The following is an 18547-nucleotide window of genomic DNA, read 5'->3' as shown; positions in this document are numbered from 1 at the left end:
AGAAGCTCCAAGATAGCCGTGTGGCCTCCCCACAGAGAACATGATAACCCCTTGTTTGAGATAAGTGGGTTCTGCCTGGTCTGGCTTAAGCCAAGTGTGACCTCACCATATTCAGGTCGGATTTACTCTGCCATGTAATACAGTTTTAGAATGCAAATTAACTGTATTGAACTGGATTATATGGCAGTGTAGCTCTGCCCTCAGAAAGTTTTTATCTGTTGACTCTGAACGGAATTTGGCGGGCTTGTCCTAGAGAAGACAACTGCAAGAAGGCTGCCTCCCGTGGATTTTTATTGGATGCGACTTCTGATATATTGCCTTTAGAAAACTCTAACTTAGATGGTAGGGGATATTAAGGTTGCTTTTCCCAGGGAGGATAGAAGAAATCCAGGAATTAAAAAAGCAAAACCATGGGCCTTCCTTTTTTCCACTTTCTACCTTGCAATAATTTTAATTAGAGGATTCCCAAAGGGGTGGGGGAGCCATCTCTTCAAATCAGTTATAAAACCAGCAGACTTAGTATCAGCATGTAGTGTCAGCTTTAATTATCTGGGCAGTTATAGCTGTATGTTATAAAAGTCAGGCAATTAGATGCATTCCTTAAAGCTCCGGGAAAAAAAAATTGCTGGCTATCAAGAAGGGGAAGAAACAGAATCAAACATATAGCTGTTAATTGCATGGAGCATTCAGAAGAAAAAATGGTGTGTATATCACATTGCAAAATATTGTGAGAGTCGAAATGATTAAATACATAAATCTGTTTGGGAGTGTAGATGTCACAGATAAAGGTGTTATTTCTAAATGAGTGCGGAGGGTGTCCAAAGACACTCGGCAGCACAATAGGAGGTGGAATCTGCAATATTTCAGGTAAGAGATATATACTTCATAGATGTTAAAATTACCTGGGAGGTCAGAAGGTCACCGTTTGAGCTTCATGCTAGAGAAGAAGTTAGGTTCAGATAGTTGCAGATCAGTGCTGGATTTGCAAAGAGTAGGTGAGATCTAGGTGCATCACAGTGACATATTGTTGGACCTCCACAGTTGCAAGTTTAGATTTTGCAGATATAAGTCATATGGTCTTTCTCGGAATTTCTATATCTTCCAGTGTGACTCTATGCCTAACTTCCACCAAGCGTTGGTCATATATTTGTGCTGAAAGACCTAGACCAGGCATTAGCAAACTTCTGCCCTCCATGTGTTTTGGACTGCTGTTAGGAATTGTGGGAGTTGAAGTCCAAAACACCTGGAGGGCGGGCAGAAGTTTGCCTATGCCTGACCTAGATGTTCCTAGAGAGGACATCTCTCTGAGAAGCTCTAAGTCCTCTAGTGCAACTCGATAACCAACTTTTGCTAGACATTGACCACAGAGTAGTGCTCAAGGACCTAGAGCAGTGGTTCTCAACCTGTGGGTTCCCAGATGTTTTTGGCCTTCAATTCCCAGAAATCCTAACAGCTGGTAAAGTGGCTGGGATTTCTGGAAGTTGTAGGCCAAAACACCTGGGGACCCACAGGTTGAGAACTATTGACTTAGAGGTTACAAGAAAGAATACTTATTTAGGAATCTTTAGGTCTTCCAGCACAATTCTGTGGTCAACATCCAGCAGAAATTGATAACTGAGTTGCACAGGAGAACCTAAAGATGCCTTTCTTCACCTTTGAAGTGACCCTGCACTTCTAACCCCGGTGAACATGGAAGTCTTAACTGTATATACAAAATAGAACCAATAGTTCCAGATACCTCAATCAGATGATCCAAGTTACAGAAGAAGGAAGCCTCTTTGTTTGGGCTGAGGAGAGATGCTGTGTAATGTTATATGGGATTCTGTAAGTTGCGTTCCTGCAGCTACAATGAAGTAGTGCTTGGGCACTGATCCTTTCATAAAAGTGAGTCCATTGCATTTGGTTCAGAGATCAGTAGCAGATGCTAACAAAAATGGACAAAATCTGTGCCTCGGGGTACAGAGAAATAACAGATTGGGGAAGCAGCTAAATTGAAGGGCAGAGCATCCATTACAAGCCATGATGGTCTCAGATGGTGGCTCCTTAAATTGCCAAGGAGCTGCTGTGAGCTGATGTTGCTTAAAACAGAGACCCATTGGGATCAGTTTGGAGCAGTGGCATAAACTGGTTCCAGCCATCACTTAGATAGACTTCATGGATCTTCTAGTTCAGTCCCACCAAAGGGAAAACTGATTAACACTTCCTCAAAATGAGGGAAATGTATCAGGATTTCTTCAGAAGCTTTCCAGTCATGAGCTTCCAGATAGTTTGCATGGGGTGTGTTTGTTTTCTGCTGCTCCAGAGACGAGGACACAAACCAGAGAATTCAAAATGGGTTCCACTTAAAGATTAGGAGAGATGTCTTGACTGTAGAATGCACTGCTTTGGAGAGTGGTGGCCTCTCCATCTTCGGAGGTCTTTACACAGAGCTTGGATGGATGTGTTTCGGGAGCAGTTCAACTGAGGACATCCATGACTTCCGTGACTTGATCAATCCATCTGTATTGTAGTTTCCCTCTTCACCTATTGCTTTCTTTTTTACCGACATCGTTGTCTTTTCTGGTGAGTCCTGCCTTCTCACAAGATGTCCAAAGTACAACAGCCCCACTTTAGTCATTTTGACTTTGAGAGAAAATTCAGGCCTGATTTCTCAGACTAGTTAATTTCTCTTTTAAGCAGTCTTCAATATCGGTACAGTTCTTTGCCTGCAACATATTTCAAATATTTTCCACAATATTTTTTAATCCAGAGGCTATTTCACTTATGGACCAAAGTGGCTGACAAGTCCCTCCTCTGTCTTGTAATAAATGGAGAGAAGAATGGACAGTTTCTGCTTTTTCACAGGTTGTGTATCTCAGTTGCAACATCTCCTGAAACTTGTGTTAAGAAGTCCTATTAGGTAAGCAGTTGTGCTGCTCAGAGAGAGATGACTGTAGACAACTACATATCAATCTGTAGGATGACGAAATCCCTGATGTTCGCTTTCTTGCATGAGAAAGCTAATACGTTTATTCCTAATTCCAAACTGGTGGTCTTCACAGCTACTTGACATCAGTGAAGTATTGGCATAAAAATAAGTCAGTGCATAGGCAATACAATACAAAAGTTCAAATTAAAAAAAATCTACACACACACACACACACACACACACACACACATATATTCCTATTTCCTGAATACTTCTAGGTATAAATTACATAAATATTCAATTTGTTTCAAATCTCTTATAAAAACCACTAAAAATTTGAGATTTGTATAGCAGGTCCTTGATATCAGTTGAGATTTGGTTCTGAATACCAAAGTCCATGGATGCTCAATTCCTATTATATGCATTTTTTTTCTCATGTCAGGAGCGACTTGAGAAACTGCAAGTTGCTTCTGGTGTGAGAGAATTGGCTATCTGCAAGCACGTTGCTGAGTGGACGCCTGGATGTTTTGATGTTTTTACCATCCTTGTGGGAGGCTTCTCTCATGTCCCCGCATGGAGCTGGAGCTGATAGAGGGAGCTCATCCACGCTCTCCCCAGGTTGATCGAACCTAGCAGCCTTCAGGTCATCAACCCAACCTTCAAGTTACAAGACTTTAATCCAGTGCGCTACCGGGGGGCTCCATATTATATGCAATGGTCTAGTGAAGTGGTATCTGTTATATAAGTCAGCAAAATCAAGGTTTGATTTGGGATTTGGGGGCGGGGGATATTTTCAAGCTAGTAGAACCGATGGATACAGAATCTGTGGATAAAGAGGGCAGACTATACTCTCATTTTATTTACTACGCTATGAAATATCTAAAATACCGTTGTGCTGCAGTGTTATCCTTTTTTATTACTATCCTTTAAAGTGCATTATCTTCATAGAATTGTGTTCTTTAAAAAAGACTTTTCCACCACACGATTTGTTCTAACATCATCATCCTTGGGACCTATGTCCTGTGAAAGGAAGATATAGATCAATATACAGTAATGATTATTAATTTATTAATATTTCAGTCAATAGTTCTTTTGTTCATCACTTTGGTTTGGGTGCTCTTATTTTTTGCAGGTTTGCTTCTTCTATATTAATCTCCTTTTGTTTCCTCTCATTCAATTCTAGGGTCCAGTTACCTGCTCCTTCCAGGTTCCACAGCCAATAAAGTGGTGAATACGCGCTACAGGATTGTGAAGAAAACCACAGCTTCTCCGTCTAGCTCGACAGCATCTTTCAGCAGCTCTGCTCACAGTTGGAGGACCAGAAAGCTCTCAGCATCCAGGTAGCATTTCCAATGCATTCTTATTCCTTGTTCTGTTGTTGGAACACAACCATAGACTTTGTGTCACAAAGAGAGGAACCGTCAACACACTGCTTTGTTGCCTATAGTCAGTATCTGTGATTTTCCAGCTTAGAGGGCTGGATTTAAATCCAAATAATCTTTTAGAGCCTCCCTTTCATTTGCAAGTGGAAACAACACCGAAAAGAGTTTTTAAAAAATTGGTTCTTAATCTCCGAATGTCAAGGCACATGTGCTTTAGTTTTGGGTTACATTTTTGCTTTTGGACACCATTGGAGTTGTTTTTACTGGCTGGAGAAATACTGCTATCCTTCTTCCTTCCCCGCTTAAAGAACATACAAATTTGTAAAAGAATACAATATACAGTTTAAAAGAGCAAAAGAGTACAGTTGTGATAGAGGTACAGTTAAAAGATTGATTCATATCTACATCGAGATTTAAAATGGCCAGGTTGTGTGTGCTTTTAAAATATCTACTTCCAATTTTTCACCATTTCCCACCTGAATGTTGGGTCTTTTCACTCTTCCGAGTTGCCTTTGCTTTCCAATGTCTCTCAGTTCCAAACACCTTTCAGTGGATGACCAATTGCGATTTGCAAGTAATTAGTTTAAAGTGTTCATTTACATTAAAAAGTTCTCTAAATGAGGCTGGCAGCTGGCTTGAAAAAAAAGAAAGGAAAAAAATGAATTGAAAAATCAAATAGAATAAACTTTCTCAATTACTCAGTGAAATAAAAGAAAATGCTGATATTCGCTGTTTTTTTGTAAAATAAAAAAGCTGATTATTCAGTATTTGTTACAGTTTGAAAACAGTTTAAAAATTAAGAACCAGATGCTTTGTCTGGGAACTTCTGTCACCAGCAATTTAATAACACTTGACGGTGTCAAAACAATTGCTATTTCAGGATTTTAAAAGCAGTGTCTAACATTTACTTCCTTCCAAAAACAATTGATTATCTCCCAATCCTCCAAATAGTTCTTGATCAAAGTGAAGCTAACATTGCTTTTATGTCGGGTGTAGATTCTCTTTATGAAGAGAAGAGGAGGAGCAAGAGACGTAGCGGACACAGGGATAATCTAGACTTATTGTAAAACGCGGATCTGTTCGGACGAGCATCGGGAGAATGGTCACAGTTACAAAAGACATTTGCAACTGCTAAATACTTTCTGAACGTAATAATATTGTGATTTTTAAAAACTGAGCTGTAGGATCACTGCTCGTATTTTACGTCTTTTGCTTTTGTGTTGCTATTGACACTGCCATGAAGATGCGCATGGTTCGACTGAAGAGAGTATCACCAAGTTTTGAAGTCTGGCTGTTTGGTCCAATTCTTTCAGTGTGTCTTGGGCCACAGATTCATAGCCTCCTAGCATTGGAAGAGACCCCAAGGGCCATCCAACCCAACTCTATTCTATTGGAATACAACCTGTGCAGAAAGATGCCAAGAAAGGAGAAAGAGGCCCCTTGTACACAGTTGTATAAAATCCCACTTTATCTGCTTTGAATGGGGTCATATGGCAGTGTGGACTTAGATAACCCAGTTCAAAGCAGATATTTTGGATTATCTGCCTTGATATTCTGGGTTATATGGCTGTATAGAAGGACCCAGAGTTTACAATGTTTACTCAGCATTGTGTAAAATCCTTGGCAGTTCACTGAGAACTCTCTTCAGAAGTCTGTTGAAGGGTGTCATCTGGGTTTTATTCTGATCAGAGTTTTTAGGGGAACGGTTATTCTGAGCACATCCATGCAAAAGCTGACATAAAAAGATGTAACATATACCTAAGGCTATGTCTTTGCTACGGAGCCCCCGTTGGCACAACAGATTAAACTGCTGAGCTGCTGACATTGCTGACCGAAAGGTTGGCAGTTTGAATCCAGGTAGCGGAGCTCCCACTGTTAGCCCCACCTTCTGCCAAACTAACAGTTCGAAAACATGCAGATGTGAGTAGATCAATAGGTACCGCTCCGGTGGGAAGGTAACAATGCTCCATGAAATCATGCTGGCCATGTGACTTAGGAGGTGTCTACGGACAACATCAGCTCTTCAGCTTAGAAATGGAGATGAGCACCAACCTCCAGAGTTGGACACAACTAGACTTAATGTCAGAGGAAAACTTTTATCTTTAACTGGCAGCTACATCGGGGCCAGTCTGGAACAGAAATGGGAATGGCGACAAATTCAGTCCTGCTGTCCATGTTACCCTGAAAATACAGAACTATGACCAAAATGTGGAGCATCCCTTGCCTTTTCCTAACATGGAAATATGGCAGATGAACTTGGTTTAACCTGTGATACTTAACTGGAAGTGAAGAAATGTTATGGGGGCAGCCAGGAGCCAACTCAGGCTGAGTCTGGTCTTTAATCCTGACTAGATGAGTATTTAGTGTCCCTTGCACGACTTTTGCCACCAACTATTGATTGATTCCTGCTCCTTCCTTTAAGTCCATTAAGGGGAACCTGTCTTGATAGAAGCAGTTGCCTCTTCCTTTCCAAGGCACAGACAGCCTTGTTAAAATGACCATTCTCCCCCGGCTTCCTCGTCCACCACAAATACTGCCCATTTAACCGAGAGCCAGAATAGAGATTGATTTTTCTGCCCTCTGCTCTCTTCCTGTTCTGGTATCTCTCTGTGTCTGAGGCTGCAAATGGTCCTTGCGAGACAAAAGTGCCACAAGAAGCATCTCTCGGCATTTATTGTTTCTTCCAAGAGAGCCTGGGAAGAGAAGGCAGGAGTTTTGTAATAGGTTTCCACTCAAGCAGCTGCCAAAGCTCCCCTTGGCATCATCAGAAACACTGGCGGAGAAAGAGAGAAGCGGAGAACGTGGAGCCTCGGGAAGTTCTTTGCGGGTTAATTAGCCTTGGAAAACCGGCTTTAGGGTCTCTTGTAACATGGACATGATGCTTTTCTGGGCTCCACTAGTATAATAGGAGGCACCATCTCCCCATTGAGGTATGAACAACACAGGTCTAGCACAGTTTTTTCAATAAGCTAAATATTTCAATGGCACAAATTACCCCAGGCTTTAGAAGGCAGCCAAACCCCACGTCTGCTTTATTCATTGCTTATATCTCACGTCACTGGCACTTTCTCTATGGGATATAGCAATTATTCATTTATGACTCTGACTCTGACACTTTAACTGTCCAGGCAGTTTTCTGCATAGCTGTGACCCAACTCAGTGGTTCATGATGTAGAATCATAGAATGACAGAATTGGAAGAGACCTCATGGGCCATCAGGTCCAGCCCTCTGCCAGACAGGAGAAGCAGAATCAAAGCAACTTAACAGGTGTAAGTTGCACTATGCCTGCAAAATATTTTCCCCCCTCCACGAAATAGTCATCTCCCACTGACAGCGGCATAAGCAAAGTTGCACATCTGGAGCCCTTGTGTATGTGAAAGCACATTGCAATACACAAATACTGTGAAAAGTACATTGCATGCAAGCACTGCCTTGTGCAGTGGGTGGTCAGCTGCATGTATTGACCATTGGCCACATACATTGCTCTATGATGGTATTCAGTGTTGCATTGCATAATACAAGCTTTGTTGGCAGATATTTGCAATGTTATGGAGCTCTCTTGGCATTGATGTGAGTAATTCCCTTCCCATTTGTTTTCTATTTGCACATTAATTTTCAAATGGAAGATCAAACTCTGAGAACCTCTGGCATAGAGACAACTCACAATGGGTGTCTGTGTGTACTTTAAACGTCCACTTTTTAGCCTGGCACTGAAGTGTGTCCCATGGTGGGTCTGCTAGCATTGGGAAAGTCTCCCAATGCATGAGGTGGTTTGTGTGGCCTCTTTCTTAGTGTCCTGTAGGAAAATGGAGCTTCTACCAACTGAGCTGCCTATGAGCAATGAGTGAGATGCAGCCCTGCATTCTGTTCTTGTGATTTATATGATCTCTTAATGGACTCCAGTTGGAAGCGGGAGACCTTGGCTCACCTAGTCTTTTAAGAAGGTCCATTAGATCTCTGGTCCATTTCTGGTGCCATCATCTCAATGTTGGAAGAAGGGTGGCTCTGTCCCTCATCAAATACTTGTTTAAAGGTAAATGTTCAGTGCTCCTTACAAACAGTATCAGCTGTGGGAAACCAATGAGTCCCGTCTCCTGCTCTTTGGGTGGCCCCACCCTGGGCCAATAATCCCTTGGTGATGAGTCCCTTTCCCCCCTTATTGCTAGATTGCATTAAACTTCGCCCTGCCAGTGACTTTTTTCCTGGAGGCGATAGATGGGGGAGTATATTTTAAATTAATTTTACTGCACTTTTGTAATATTTTTGTTTTAAATAGATTTATAAGCGACTTGGGGGCCATTTCTACAAATTTATGAAGATAATTTTCACTCTCGTGATAAGGTTAAATTTACACCTGCTATTTCCATATTAATTCACATTGCTAAGTGGATCTAATTTTCTTCCGTTCTTCTATCTGGCGTGTGCGGCCGTTCCTAATGCAATTTCCCCCCTCGCTAAATCACTGTGATCGGGAGTCATGATCGAGTTAAATTAACTTAAATTAATTTACTTAATAAGAGCTCCAATGAGGTTAAGATTTATTGATCGGGCTTCTTTCTCACTCCTCCCCTGTTATCTCTTTGGGGATTTCTTCCCCCCACGTCGCCTTTTATATTCCATTGTGGGTTCGTGAAAGAATGTGGCTGCTTAGCTATCATCCACAGTGCCAGAAATGCAGGGGTTTATCCAGGATGCCAATGGAGTTCTGCCTTGAGAAATTGCATGTGGCAATATCCTTGGGGATAAATTGAATTGGTCCACTTCCAAGGAAATGATTGTTCAGATTGGTGGGCTCATAAACCAGGTCTGTGTTATGCCACGTGCCAATCCCAATGCTCCACCGTCTTCCTGATTTGTGCATATTAAACAGCATTTGTACAGTGGGCGCTGCATTCCTTGCGGGTTGATCGCATTTAAAGATTAAGTATCTGATTAAATATCTGGCTTTCAACCGACTGATAGACCCATTGCGTTCATGCCTCACGACACCTCAATGACGGTGGTTTTCTGAGGATGCTGATTGAAGGTGGCAGTTTCTCTCAAGTATGAGATGTTCAAACAGAACAAAACAAAACACCCGCAGCTTTGTTGCCAAGACAAAGGGAAGCCTTCTTCATTATTCTAATCCGGTACTCCAGCCCCTTGCTTCGGCAATTCAACAGGTGACATCTGAAACAACTAAAGCTGCCAGCATTGTTTTTGTAGTTTTCCAGTGTATTTTCAGCTGCTGCCTCAGACCCCATTAGTCAAATTTACATGACTTGCTCAGATCCTGTGGACAAGGTGTGGGTTTGGGTGGTTCGTTTGCATGGGTTTTCAAACATTATTAGCCTTTTATGCCGTCTCATAGCACAGAGTTCTCTAGCTCACATGTGAGGACATGAAGCCATAAAATAAAATAAAACACCGCAGAATTGCAGAAGAAAATCTGAAAAATTGACAGCAGCCCCTGAATTAAAACTCAGATTTTCAGACTGAAAGGCCTAGGCAGACTTTCACCGACCAAGTTGTTGCTTGCCCCCCAAGCGATCACAAATACAAGCATCTCCAAGTAGACTTTTCTGGAAAGGTTATTCCACAATTTAGTGCTGCATCTGAAAAGGCCCCTTTCTTGATGGTCCACCTTGTATGGATTGAGCTTTTTTTGTTTTCACCCAGTCCAGTACCACATTCAGGCCTTAGTTCAGGAAAGCAACACTTCCCTTTGGTTCTGGGGAATATACTCCTGTAGCCCAAATGCTAGCAAATGCTATTAGATTTGGAAGGGATCACCAGGGCCATCTACTCCTATTGCCTTCCAGTGCAGGAAATGTATATGTTACTCAAAAGTGGTGGTCCTTGGGCCATTACCAGCCCCCATGCCATTGCTTGCTGGTTCTTGAAGAACGTCCAGGAAATAAATAATAGTAGCTGACAGTAGCAACTGTGGTGCTAGTCCCTGGTCCACTGGATAGTGAGGATAATTTCTGGATCCTGCATCTCAGATAGTCTGAGATGCACTGCTCTAGAGGTGTCCATCCAACCTTTATTAAAAATCACCAACAAGGCTTTATTATGGAGTATTCCACAACCAAGTGGTTTTTGTATATTTGTTTATGACCCAGATGTTGAAACACTTGTATTTAGAATAATGAAGGGCAGTTTCCTAGATCTATGTAGTTCGAGTTGTTTGGCCTCCTGCCTTCATGTGGAGATCATCTTCCCCGTCTTCCCAAAAATCTTTAGTGTTTATTTCCCTTTGCTTGAGAAGGCAGCAGCATGAGGACTTCTACCAGAGTTAAGTAACTTTCTTTATCTACTATTTTGTCTGAGATGTATTGCCCTCAACAATAAAGATTTTTTTTACCTTTCTTAAACTTCAGCAAAGCATCCTGTGTACTACCATGAGCTCTTATATAGCACTGGCTACACTGGACCCTTCTTTGCTGTAGAGAACAAATATTCCTCTTCATCTTCTGGGCAATTATAAGGCTCAGAATAGTCCTAGCCTTTGCAGACATTGCATCCGAGGGGGCATCTGTTCAAGAGAGGATGGGGATTCGTGAAAAACGGTGCATTCCTTTCCACTTCTCAAGTGTTCACACTTGGTGGAAGTGGAAAATATGAAAGATCTTTTTTATTTATTTCTCCTCTTCTCCTCCTGGGAGACATAATGGCTCCGTTCTGCACTGCTGACAGTTTTCTCAAGGGGGAAAAGTGAAATTCCTCCCTCCTCCGGGGCTCAGTGTGGCAAAGGTTTAGCCCTTATTAAATCACTCTGGGATTTATGAGCAGGAGAGCTGTATCTTAGGGTGCCCAGTAGCAAGCAAGTGCTGAGAGTGCATGATTCCAAGGGACAATGCATCACAGAGACACGCCGATCTATATTGCGTCCGGGTGGCAGCATGAGGAAGCAAGGCCACAAAGGTCTAGTCTGAAGGAAGTCCACTGTGGATGTGGAACTCTATTGTGGGCAGAGGGAATCGTCGAACCATAGACTTGGAAGGGAACTGAAGGGCCATCCAGTCCAATCCCCAATCAAAGCCCTCTTGGTAGATAGCCATCCAACCTCTGCTACAGAACCTCCAGAGAAGGAGACTCCACCAGACTCCCAGATGGCAAGAGATTCTGCTATCAAACAGTTCTTGCCATTAGGAAGTTCTCTCAAATGTTTAGGTGGAATCTCTTTTCCTGCAAGTTGAATCCATGGCTCATTGTGTCCTAGTCTCTGGAGCAGCAGAAAACAAGCCTGCCCCTCCTCAATGAGATGTCCTTTCAGGTATTTAAAGGCCTTCTCTTTTTAAAGCTTAACAGACCCAGCTCCCTACACTCCTAACTGGGATTCCTGGTCTCCAAAGCTTTGGCCATTTTGGTTGCCCTTCTCTGTAGATCCTCCATCTTGTCCATTTCCTTCTTGAATTGCTTGCCCAGAACTGGACACAGGGTGAGATCTGGCTGCTAAAGCAGAAAAGAGTGGGACTGGGACTTCCCTCGATCTGGGCACTAGACTCCTCTTGATGCAATCTAGAATAACATTGCCATTTTTAGCTGCAGCATCACAGGTTGACTGATGTACAGCTTGTGGTCTACTAAGACTCTTAAATCCCCTTTTCAAGCCGGGTGTCACTCTGATATCTCTTCAGCTGCTATGACTCTGTCCTTTGGAAACCTGAGATTTGCAGTTTTGTGCAGCATGCTTAGCACTCTCTGCCAGTGAGCTCTAGTGCCTACTCAGACTACAAATTCCATATCATACGATGGAATCATGGCAGCTAAGTAGCATAATATCATCATAATTCTGTACTATGGAAGGGAACCTGGTCCTGGTCCTTTTCTCTCTCTCTTATAACTGATGTAATTAACTCAGTGATAGTTGCCAAGAATTATTGGTAGTGCCATTTAGTTAATTCTACAAAGGATGGATGGCTATCTGTTGGAAAGGCTTGGATTGTGCATTCTCACATTGCAGAATGGGGCTGGACTGGATGGCTCCTGTGGGTCCCTTCCAACTCAATGATTCTATAATTGCAAATCTACTTTGGCTTACAGAGAACTGCATGAACAAGAGACCTCTAAGTCACCTGGTTGCTTCTGTATTGTTCTTCCCAGACTCCCCGGGCATCACTGTTGGGACTTCTGGGAGTTGTAGTCCCCAACGAACCTTCTTCAGGGTCTGACCTTTTTATCGATAGGCAAAGACAGTTTTGCTTTTGGTGCCCTGTTTCTCCATGACCTCCCTTCCCTTTCTCTGGACTCTTAGCGCATTAATCTGAGCCAGCGTTGAAATGTGACTAATGTCTTTAAAAGTTCTTGTCAGTTCTTTTCGCCTCCCCCATCTCTTCCAAATTCATTTTGATAAGAAAGTGAGTAGTAAACAGAAACCTTGTGTTTAAGCAGATAACTTGGAAAGCATTTTCCATCACATTTGAGAAATGGCTGTGTCATGAATTCTGCAAAATGGCTGGTTTTCAAGAGTTTTTTTTCCTGATAATTTAATACATATATACTTTTGTCTGAGTGGTAAATTTTGTTTCAATAATCTTGACGTGTTTTGTAAAGGTTTAGAAATAAGATCTTCTCCCCCCCCCCTTTTTTTTTAGAGGGGATGTTAAGCTCATTCTCCAAAAATGACATCTCATTAAAGTGAAATTCATCTGCTGGGATTGGAAACGTTACCGACAAGAAGAAAACAGGGGCTGAGGGGCTTTTTTCAAATGCCGACCCCCATCGGAAGCACTTTTTAATCTTTTTAATGAGGATGCTGTGAGATATCCCAACCCCGTATTGTTTCTGAGAAGCCCTGACATCCGGCCTAACCTAATCCACTTTCTGTTCGCTGGGACTTGGATGCTTTCTTAATAATAATAATAAAATAATGTGGCGGTTCTTTCGGCAAAGCCGTGGATTAAGCTCTCAAGTGCTCAATGCTCCCTCCTGCTGGAATGAAAGACACTTTATAATGTTGAATCCCCTTTTCTTTCCAACTGGAGCTGACATCTGAGTGTTTGTTCTGACTTTTCCTAGGGCACTGTCAAAAAATGCAGTTTGCGTGCGAAGCAGAAGTGGAACCACGTCTCTTCTTCGCTCCTTACCTGATACATCTATTCCCCAATGAGATTTCTCACATACAGATTTCTTTGATTCTTAGACACACTTCTTCTTCATATAAACATCTCTCAAAATGGGGTGCGTCTTAGAATCAAGGGTGCTCATATAGGCTTTTTTTCTGTTGGCGGTGCTGAAATTAGTGTGCCTCTTATAATCGATGACATCTTAGAATTTAAAAAAATGGTATTTAATTTATTCCCCCTGCTTCCAGCAAATCTAGGACACAAGATACATTTTCATAAAGTCTGGTGCCCTGCTAGGATAACATGGCCATGGTATCTAGAGTCCTATGTAGCTTGGTTCCAGACAGTTCGAAAGAATGAGAAGATGTGGCTCGCTAGAAAAGACAACGATGCTTTGGAAGGTAGTAGGAAAAGAGGAGGACTATTTCTCCAGTTGGTCTGCTGAGGAAAGGGTGACTTTGAGATTTCTCATTTACAGGATCACCATAAGTTGAAGTCACCTTGAAAGGCGCGGCTGGTGGGGACGAGGGACAGGGCCTTCTCGGTGGTGGCTCCTCGGCTGTGGAACTCCCTCCCCAGCGATATCCGGCAAACCCCATCCCTTGGCTCTGCGCCCAGGCATTCAGCGAATAAGCTCATTGGCTGATGTAATCGGGTCGCAAATCTGTAATTGTAGCAGTAGTGAATGACTGAGGATGGTGCAATATCGCTGCCTTGCAGTGTTTTAATTTTTGTATACTTTTTATCATGTTTTAATTGTCTTGTTTTATAGTATATTTGTTGCTGGCCCTCGTGGCAGAATGTAAGCCGCTCTGAGTCCCCTCGGGGAGAAGGGCGGGGTATAAATGCATGAAATAAATAAATAATAAATAAATAATGACAACAGCAAGGTCGAAAGCAGTAAGAAAAGAGGAAGACCCCATTTCAGATGGATGAACTACATCAAGGAAGGCATTGAATCTGCAAGACTTGAACAGAACGATTGAAGACAGGGTGACTTGGAGGTCTCTCATATTATGTGTCGCACCTCAGCACTGATTCACCTTGCTACAACACACACACACCACCACAGCAGGCTTGAGTTTTTCAGTTTATTGGTAAAAATAGCAAACTAAGAAAAAGCAGTAAAGAAAGCAATAATCTAATTGCAAATGTAATCCATAAAACACAGTTCAAAGGCTTCATAGTAATGAGTTCAAAGTCCCAAAAGTAACAAAGCAGTTCCAAGGTAACAAAGGTACTTGAGCTTCCAAAGTAATCCAAACACAGATTCTTGGCATGACACAAAAGCGATGTTGCTCTGACTGAAATCTTTCCCAATTGCATCTCTTTTTAACCCTCCTTGCAAACCATAAACACTACAGACTCTTGTAGAAGGTCATCCTTATCTCTGCTAGACTGAGAACTTTCCACATTCCCCTGTTCCGTCTGTTTTCCCAAGCCATCAACCCCTCCTGAATCCACCTGCATTTCTGAATTATCAACATTCCCTGGGACAAACTGCCGTTCCAATTGCTGTTCCACATTTCCTGGAACAAACTGCTGAAACCCAAATCCCCTTTCATCATCAGACTGAACCACAACATTATGGGATCACCAGACGTTGAAGTCAGCTTGAAGACAATGACAGGGTTACTCTGAACTCGCAAGACTTGACCAAGACTTTTGAGGGGAGGGTGACTTCGAGGTCTTCCATTGATGGGATCACCAGATGTTGGTCAAGCCAAAGGCCACTAATACTAACAACAACAACAATAACAACAACAACAACATTTTATTTCATACTTGTCTCTTCTCGTGGCTCGAGGCAGATTGCAGCATTGCTAAAAATACATAATCATTTAAACACAAAATACATATTAAATACACATAACTACACTAATAACAACAAAGTAGATGGCAACAAGAAAAAGAGGAAGACCCCATTGCAGATGGATGGACTCAGACCTGAGTTTGCAAGACCTGAGCAGGGCTGTTGAGGACAGGATGACTTAGATTGGTTTCTCATATATGAGATCACCATAAGTTGAAGTCAATTTGAAGGCAGTTAATGATGAAAATAAGATCGAAGGCAGTAAGAAAAGAGGAAGACCACATTCCAGGTGGATGGACTCAACCAAGGTTACCTTAAGTCTGCAAGGCCTGAGCAGAGTTATTGAGAACAGAGTGACTTCAAGATCTCTTGTTTATGAGATTACCATAAGTCGAACTGTTAGAAAACTAATAACAAGGTAGAAGGCAGTAGGAAAAGAGGAAGCCTGCATCCCAGATGGGTGGATTCAATTAAGGAAATGATGGATTTCCTGTGTCTGCAAGACCTGAACATGGCAGGAGAGTTTAGGTTTACTTGAGGATAAGGTGATCTCAACGTCTCTTATGTATGAGATCACCATAAAAGATCTAAGATCTTCGGACACGAGCTTTTTTCCTTCCCACTGCGATCACAGGATCACCTTGAGAGGACGTGGGAGAGAACCTGCTTGGACTTCAGGTCTTCCACACTTGGAGTCATGCCTTCCTTGGTTGACTCAATTCCACTGTAGTCTGTTCACACTCTTTCCCTCTTATCTTCCACTTTGTCAAACTATATTTCCTTTCCAGTGAGTCATATTGTCTCTTATATCCGAAGTGTGACAAGTCCCTATTTAGTCATCTTGGTGTTTAGGGAGAACTCGAGCTTGATTTGTTTTTTGATCCATTTATTGATCTTTTTGGTAGTCCCCACGATCTGTTGAATTCTTCAGCAGCATATATCAAAGGCATTGATGTTTTCCCTTGTCAGCCATCTTTACTGTCTGCCTTTCACATCCATGCATAGAAGTCAGAACTGTTACAGCTTGGGTAATTCTGATTGTGGTAGCTAATCATATGTCTTTACATTTGACAGTCTTGCCCAGTTCCTTCATTGCTGCCCTTCAAAATCTTAGATGTGTCACACTGTCGAATCAGTGCAGCTTTACTCCACTTTGACTGTCATGGCTCAGTGCTGTGGGATCAGGACTTGTAGTTTTGCAGGGGATAAAGCCATGGTAAAATTACACCTTCCAGGTCTCCATAGTGTTTAGTCATGGCAGGTAAAGTGGGGTCAATTAGTCATTAATTAATTAATCAATTAATGCATTAATTCTTAACTGCTGTTTTTTCCTCCCTTCATTTCTTCATCACAGTCTTCATTTGCAAGATGAACCCATGATCTTAGAAAAACACAAAAAACAACAAGTTAAAAGATCTGGAAAGACTGCAGCAGTTAAGAACTCAGGCAGTCCTTTAAGGCAGAATGTTTTTAAAAAGGAGCCAAACAGTGCTGCACAGTGCTTTAATTCGTTTAACCGTTTTTAATGACTTTATGTAATTTTAAACTGGTTTGTTATGGGTTTTCTGGGCTGTATGGCCATGTTCCAGAACATGCTTCTGGAACATGGCCGTACAGCCTGGAAAACACACAACAACCCTGTGATTCTGGCCATGAAAGCCTTTGACAACACATTAAACTGGTTTATTTTCACAATTCTAGGTTTAATTCTATTTTAGTGATTTATGTGTGGTAGGTTTTAAATTGCATTTTTTAATGCGGTGAGCTGCTTTGAGTCTCAGTTAAGAGAGGAAAGCAGGGTAAGAAATGATAATGATGATTATGATGACGACGATGGTGTACATTTGAAGTAAAGAAACATCCTCTTCAAGGACTTTCAAGGGGGGGGGGCACAACTGAGAAGGGCCTCCCCATCCCTTCCCACATTTCCCACTGATGGGACACAGGAGAGGACCCTCTGAAGAGCTCAGTCCCTTTGGGATGCTCTCACTGTTACCTTTTAGACACCTTCCGCCCAAGAATCGGCTTCCAGGTGGAAGGCATTTCCTCCCCGCTGTGCTGGCCCTTCTGGGAGCAGCTACAGTAATTGAGCTCTACTTTGGAGGAACTAATGAAAACAAAATAAAACCAGGACTCAGAGGTTAACGACCAGCTTTAAATGCATATGAAAATACTTAAGAATAATGGGATTTTCCTTTTTTAATTTTGGTTAATGGAGTAGTAGATTTTTGAATTGATCCTATTAAAAATAAAACTGTCACTTTCAAACCTGGGGAAGCAATTATGGGTTATTTAGTTGACAGCGTATTTTGTGTTAATCTTGGGCCGCCGCTGCCACCGTGAGCATCTTTACGCCAGGGATGCCTTCGAGTAAAAGCAGGGCGCATGTGTGCACATCTCTCCTTTGGGCTCCCTGCAATGCTTTGGAGGTAATTCTGATGCAAAAGGCAAGAGGGTGAAGCTACAATTGATACCACTTTCTCTTATGTTTCTCGCTCTTCTTTGTTTCTGCACTTGTACATTATACATTGCAGGCTTCTTGCAAGCAGGGAACATGCGTTGTGGCTGGAGAACAATTAAGGGATTTTTTTAAAACAGGGAGAGGTAAAAAGGTAAAGGTTTCCCCTGACGTTAAGTTCAGTCATGTCTGACTCGGGTTGGTGCTCATCTCCATTTCTAAGACGAAGAGCCGGCGTTGTCCGTAGACACTTCCAAGGTCATGTGGCTGGCATGACTGCATGGAGCGCCGTTACATTCTCGCCAGAACGGTACCTATTGATATACAGTAGAGTCTCACTTATCCAAGCCTCGCTTATCCAAGCCTCTGGATAATCCAAGCCATTTTTGTAGTCAATGTTTTCTATATATCGTGATATTTTGGTGCTAAATTCGTAAATACAGTAATTACAACATAACATTACTGCGTATTGAACTACTTTTTCTGTCAAATTTGTTGTAAAACATGATGTTTTGTTGCTTAATTTGTAAAATCATAACCTAATTTGATGTTTAATAGGCATTTCCTTAATCCTTATTATCCAAGATATTCGCTTATCCAAGCTTCTGCCGCCCCGTTTAGCTTGGATAAGTGAGACTCTACTGTACTCAAATTTTACATGTTTTCGAACTGCTAGGTTGGCAGAAGCTGGAGCTAACAGCGGCCGCTCACGCCACTCTCGGGATTTGAACCTGGGACCTTTCAGTCTGCAAGTTCAGCAGCTCAGTGCTTTAACACACTTTGCCACCAGGGCTCCATAAAGGGAGAATAGATAATTAATTAAGAAGGTAAAACTTCAAGCACCAAAACGGAACATGATTTGCATCAAGCAGTACACTCCGACCATTTCACAGATCCATAGTCCCCAAGCTTGCAAATACAGTACATACTACTCT

The 18547-nt window shown here is 42.1% G+C and overlaps 1 protein-coding gene across 2 annotated transcripts in view; it reads left to right on the top strand.

The window, feature by feature from the left end:
- Window positions 1-18547, top strand: part of zc3h3 (zinc finger CCCH-type containing 3) — a 310944-nt gene that overhangs the window by 104335 nt on the left and 188062 nt on the right. For both annotated transcript variants that reach the window (XM_062979914.1, XM_016997937.2), the window contains exon 4: window positions 4092-4248. In XM_062979914.1, the coding sequence (XP_062835984.1) occupies window positions 4092-4248 (157 nt within the window). The remainder of the gene's footprint in view (window positions 1-4091; window positions 4249-18547) is intronic.

This window comes from Anolis carolinensis, chromosome 4 (assembly GCF_035594765.1).
Source record: "Anolis carolinensis isolate JA03-04 chromosome 4, rAnoCar3.1.pri, whole genome shotgun sequence".
NCBI lineage: Eukaryota > Metazoa > Chordata > Lepidosauria > Squamata > Dactyloidae > Anolis > Anolis carolinensis.
The sequence above is the reverse complement of the archived record's forward strand: the minus strand, read 5'-3'. Positions and strand labels throughout refer to the sequence as shown.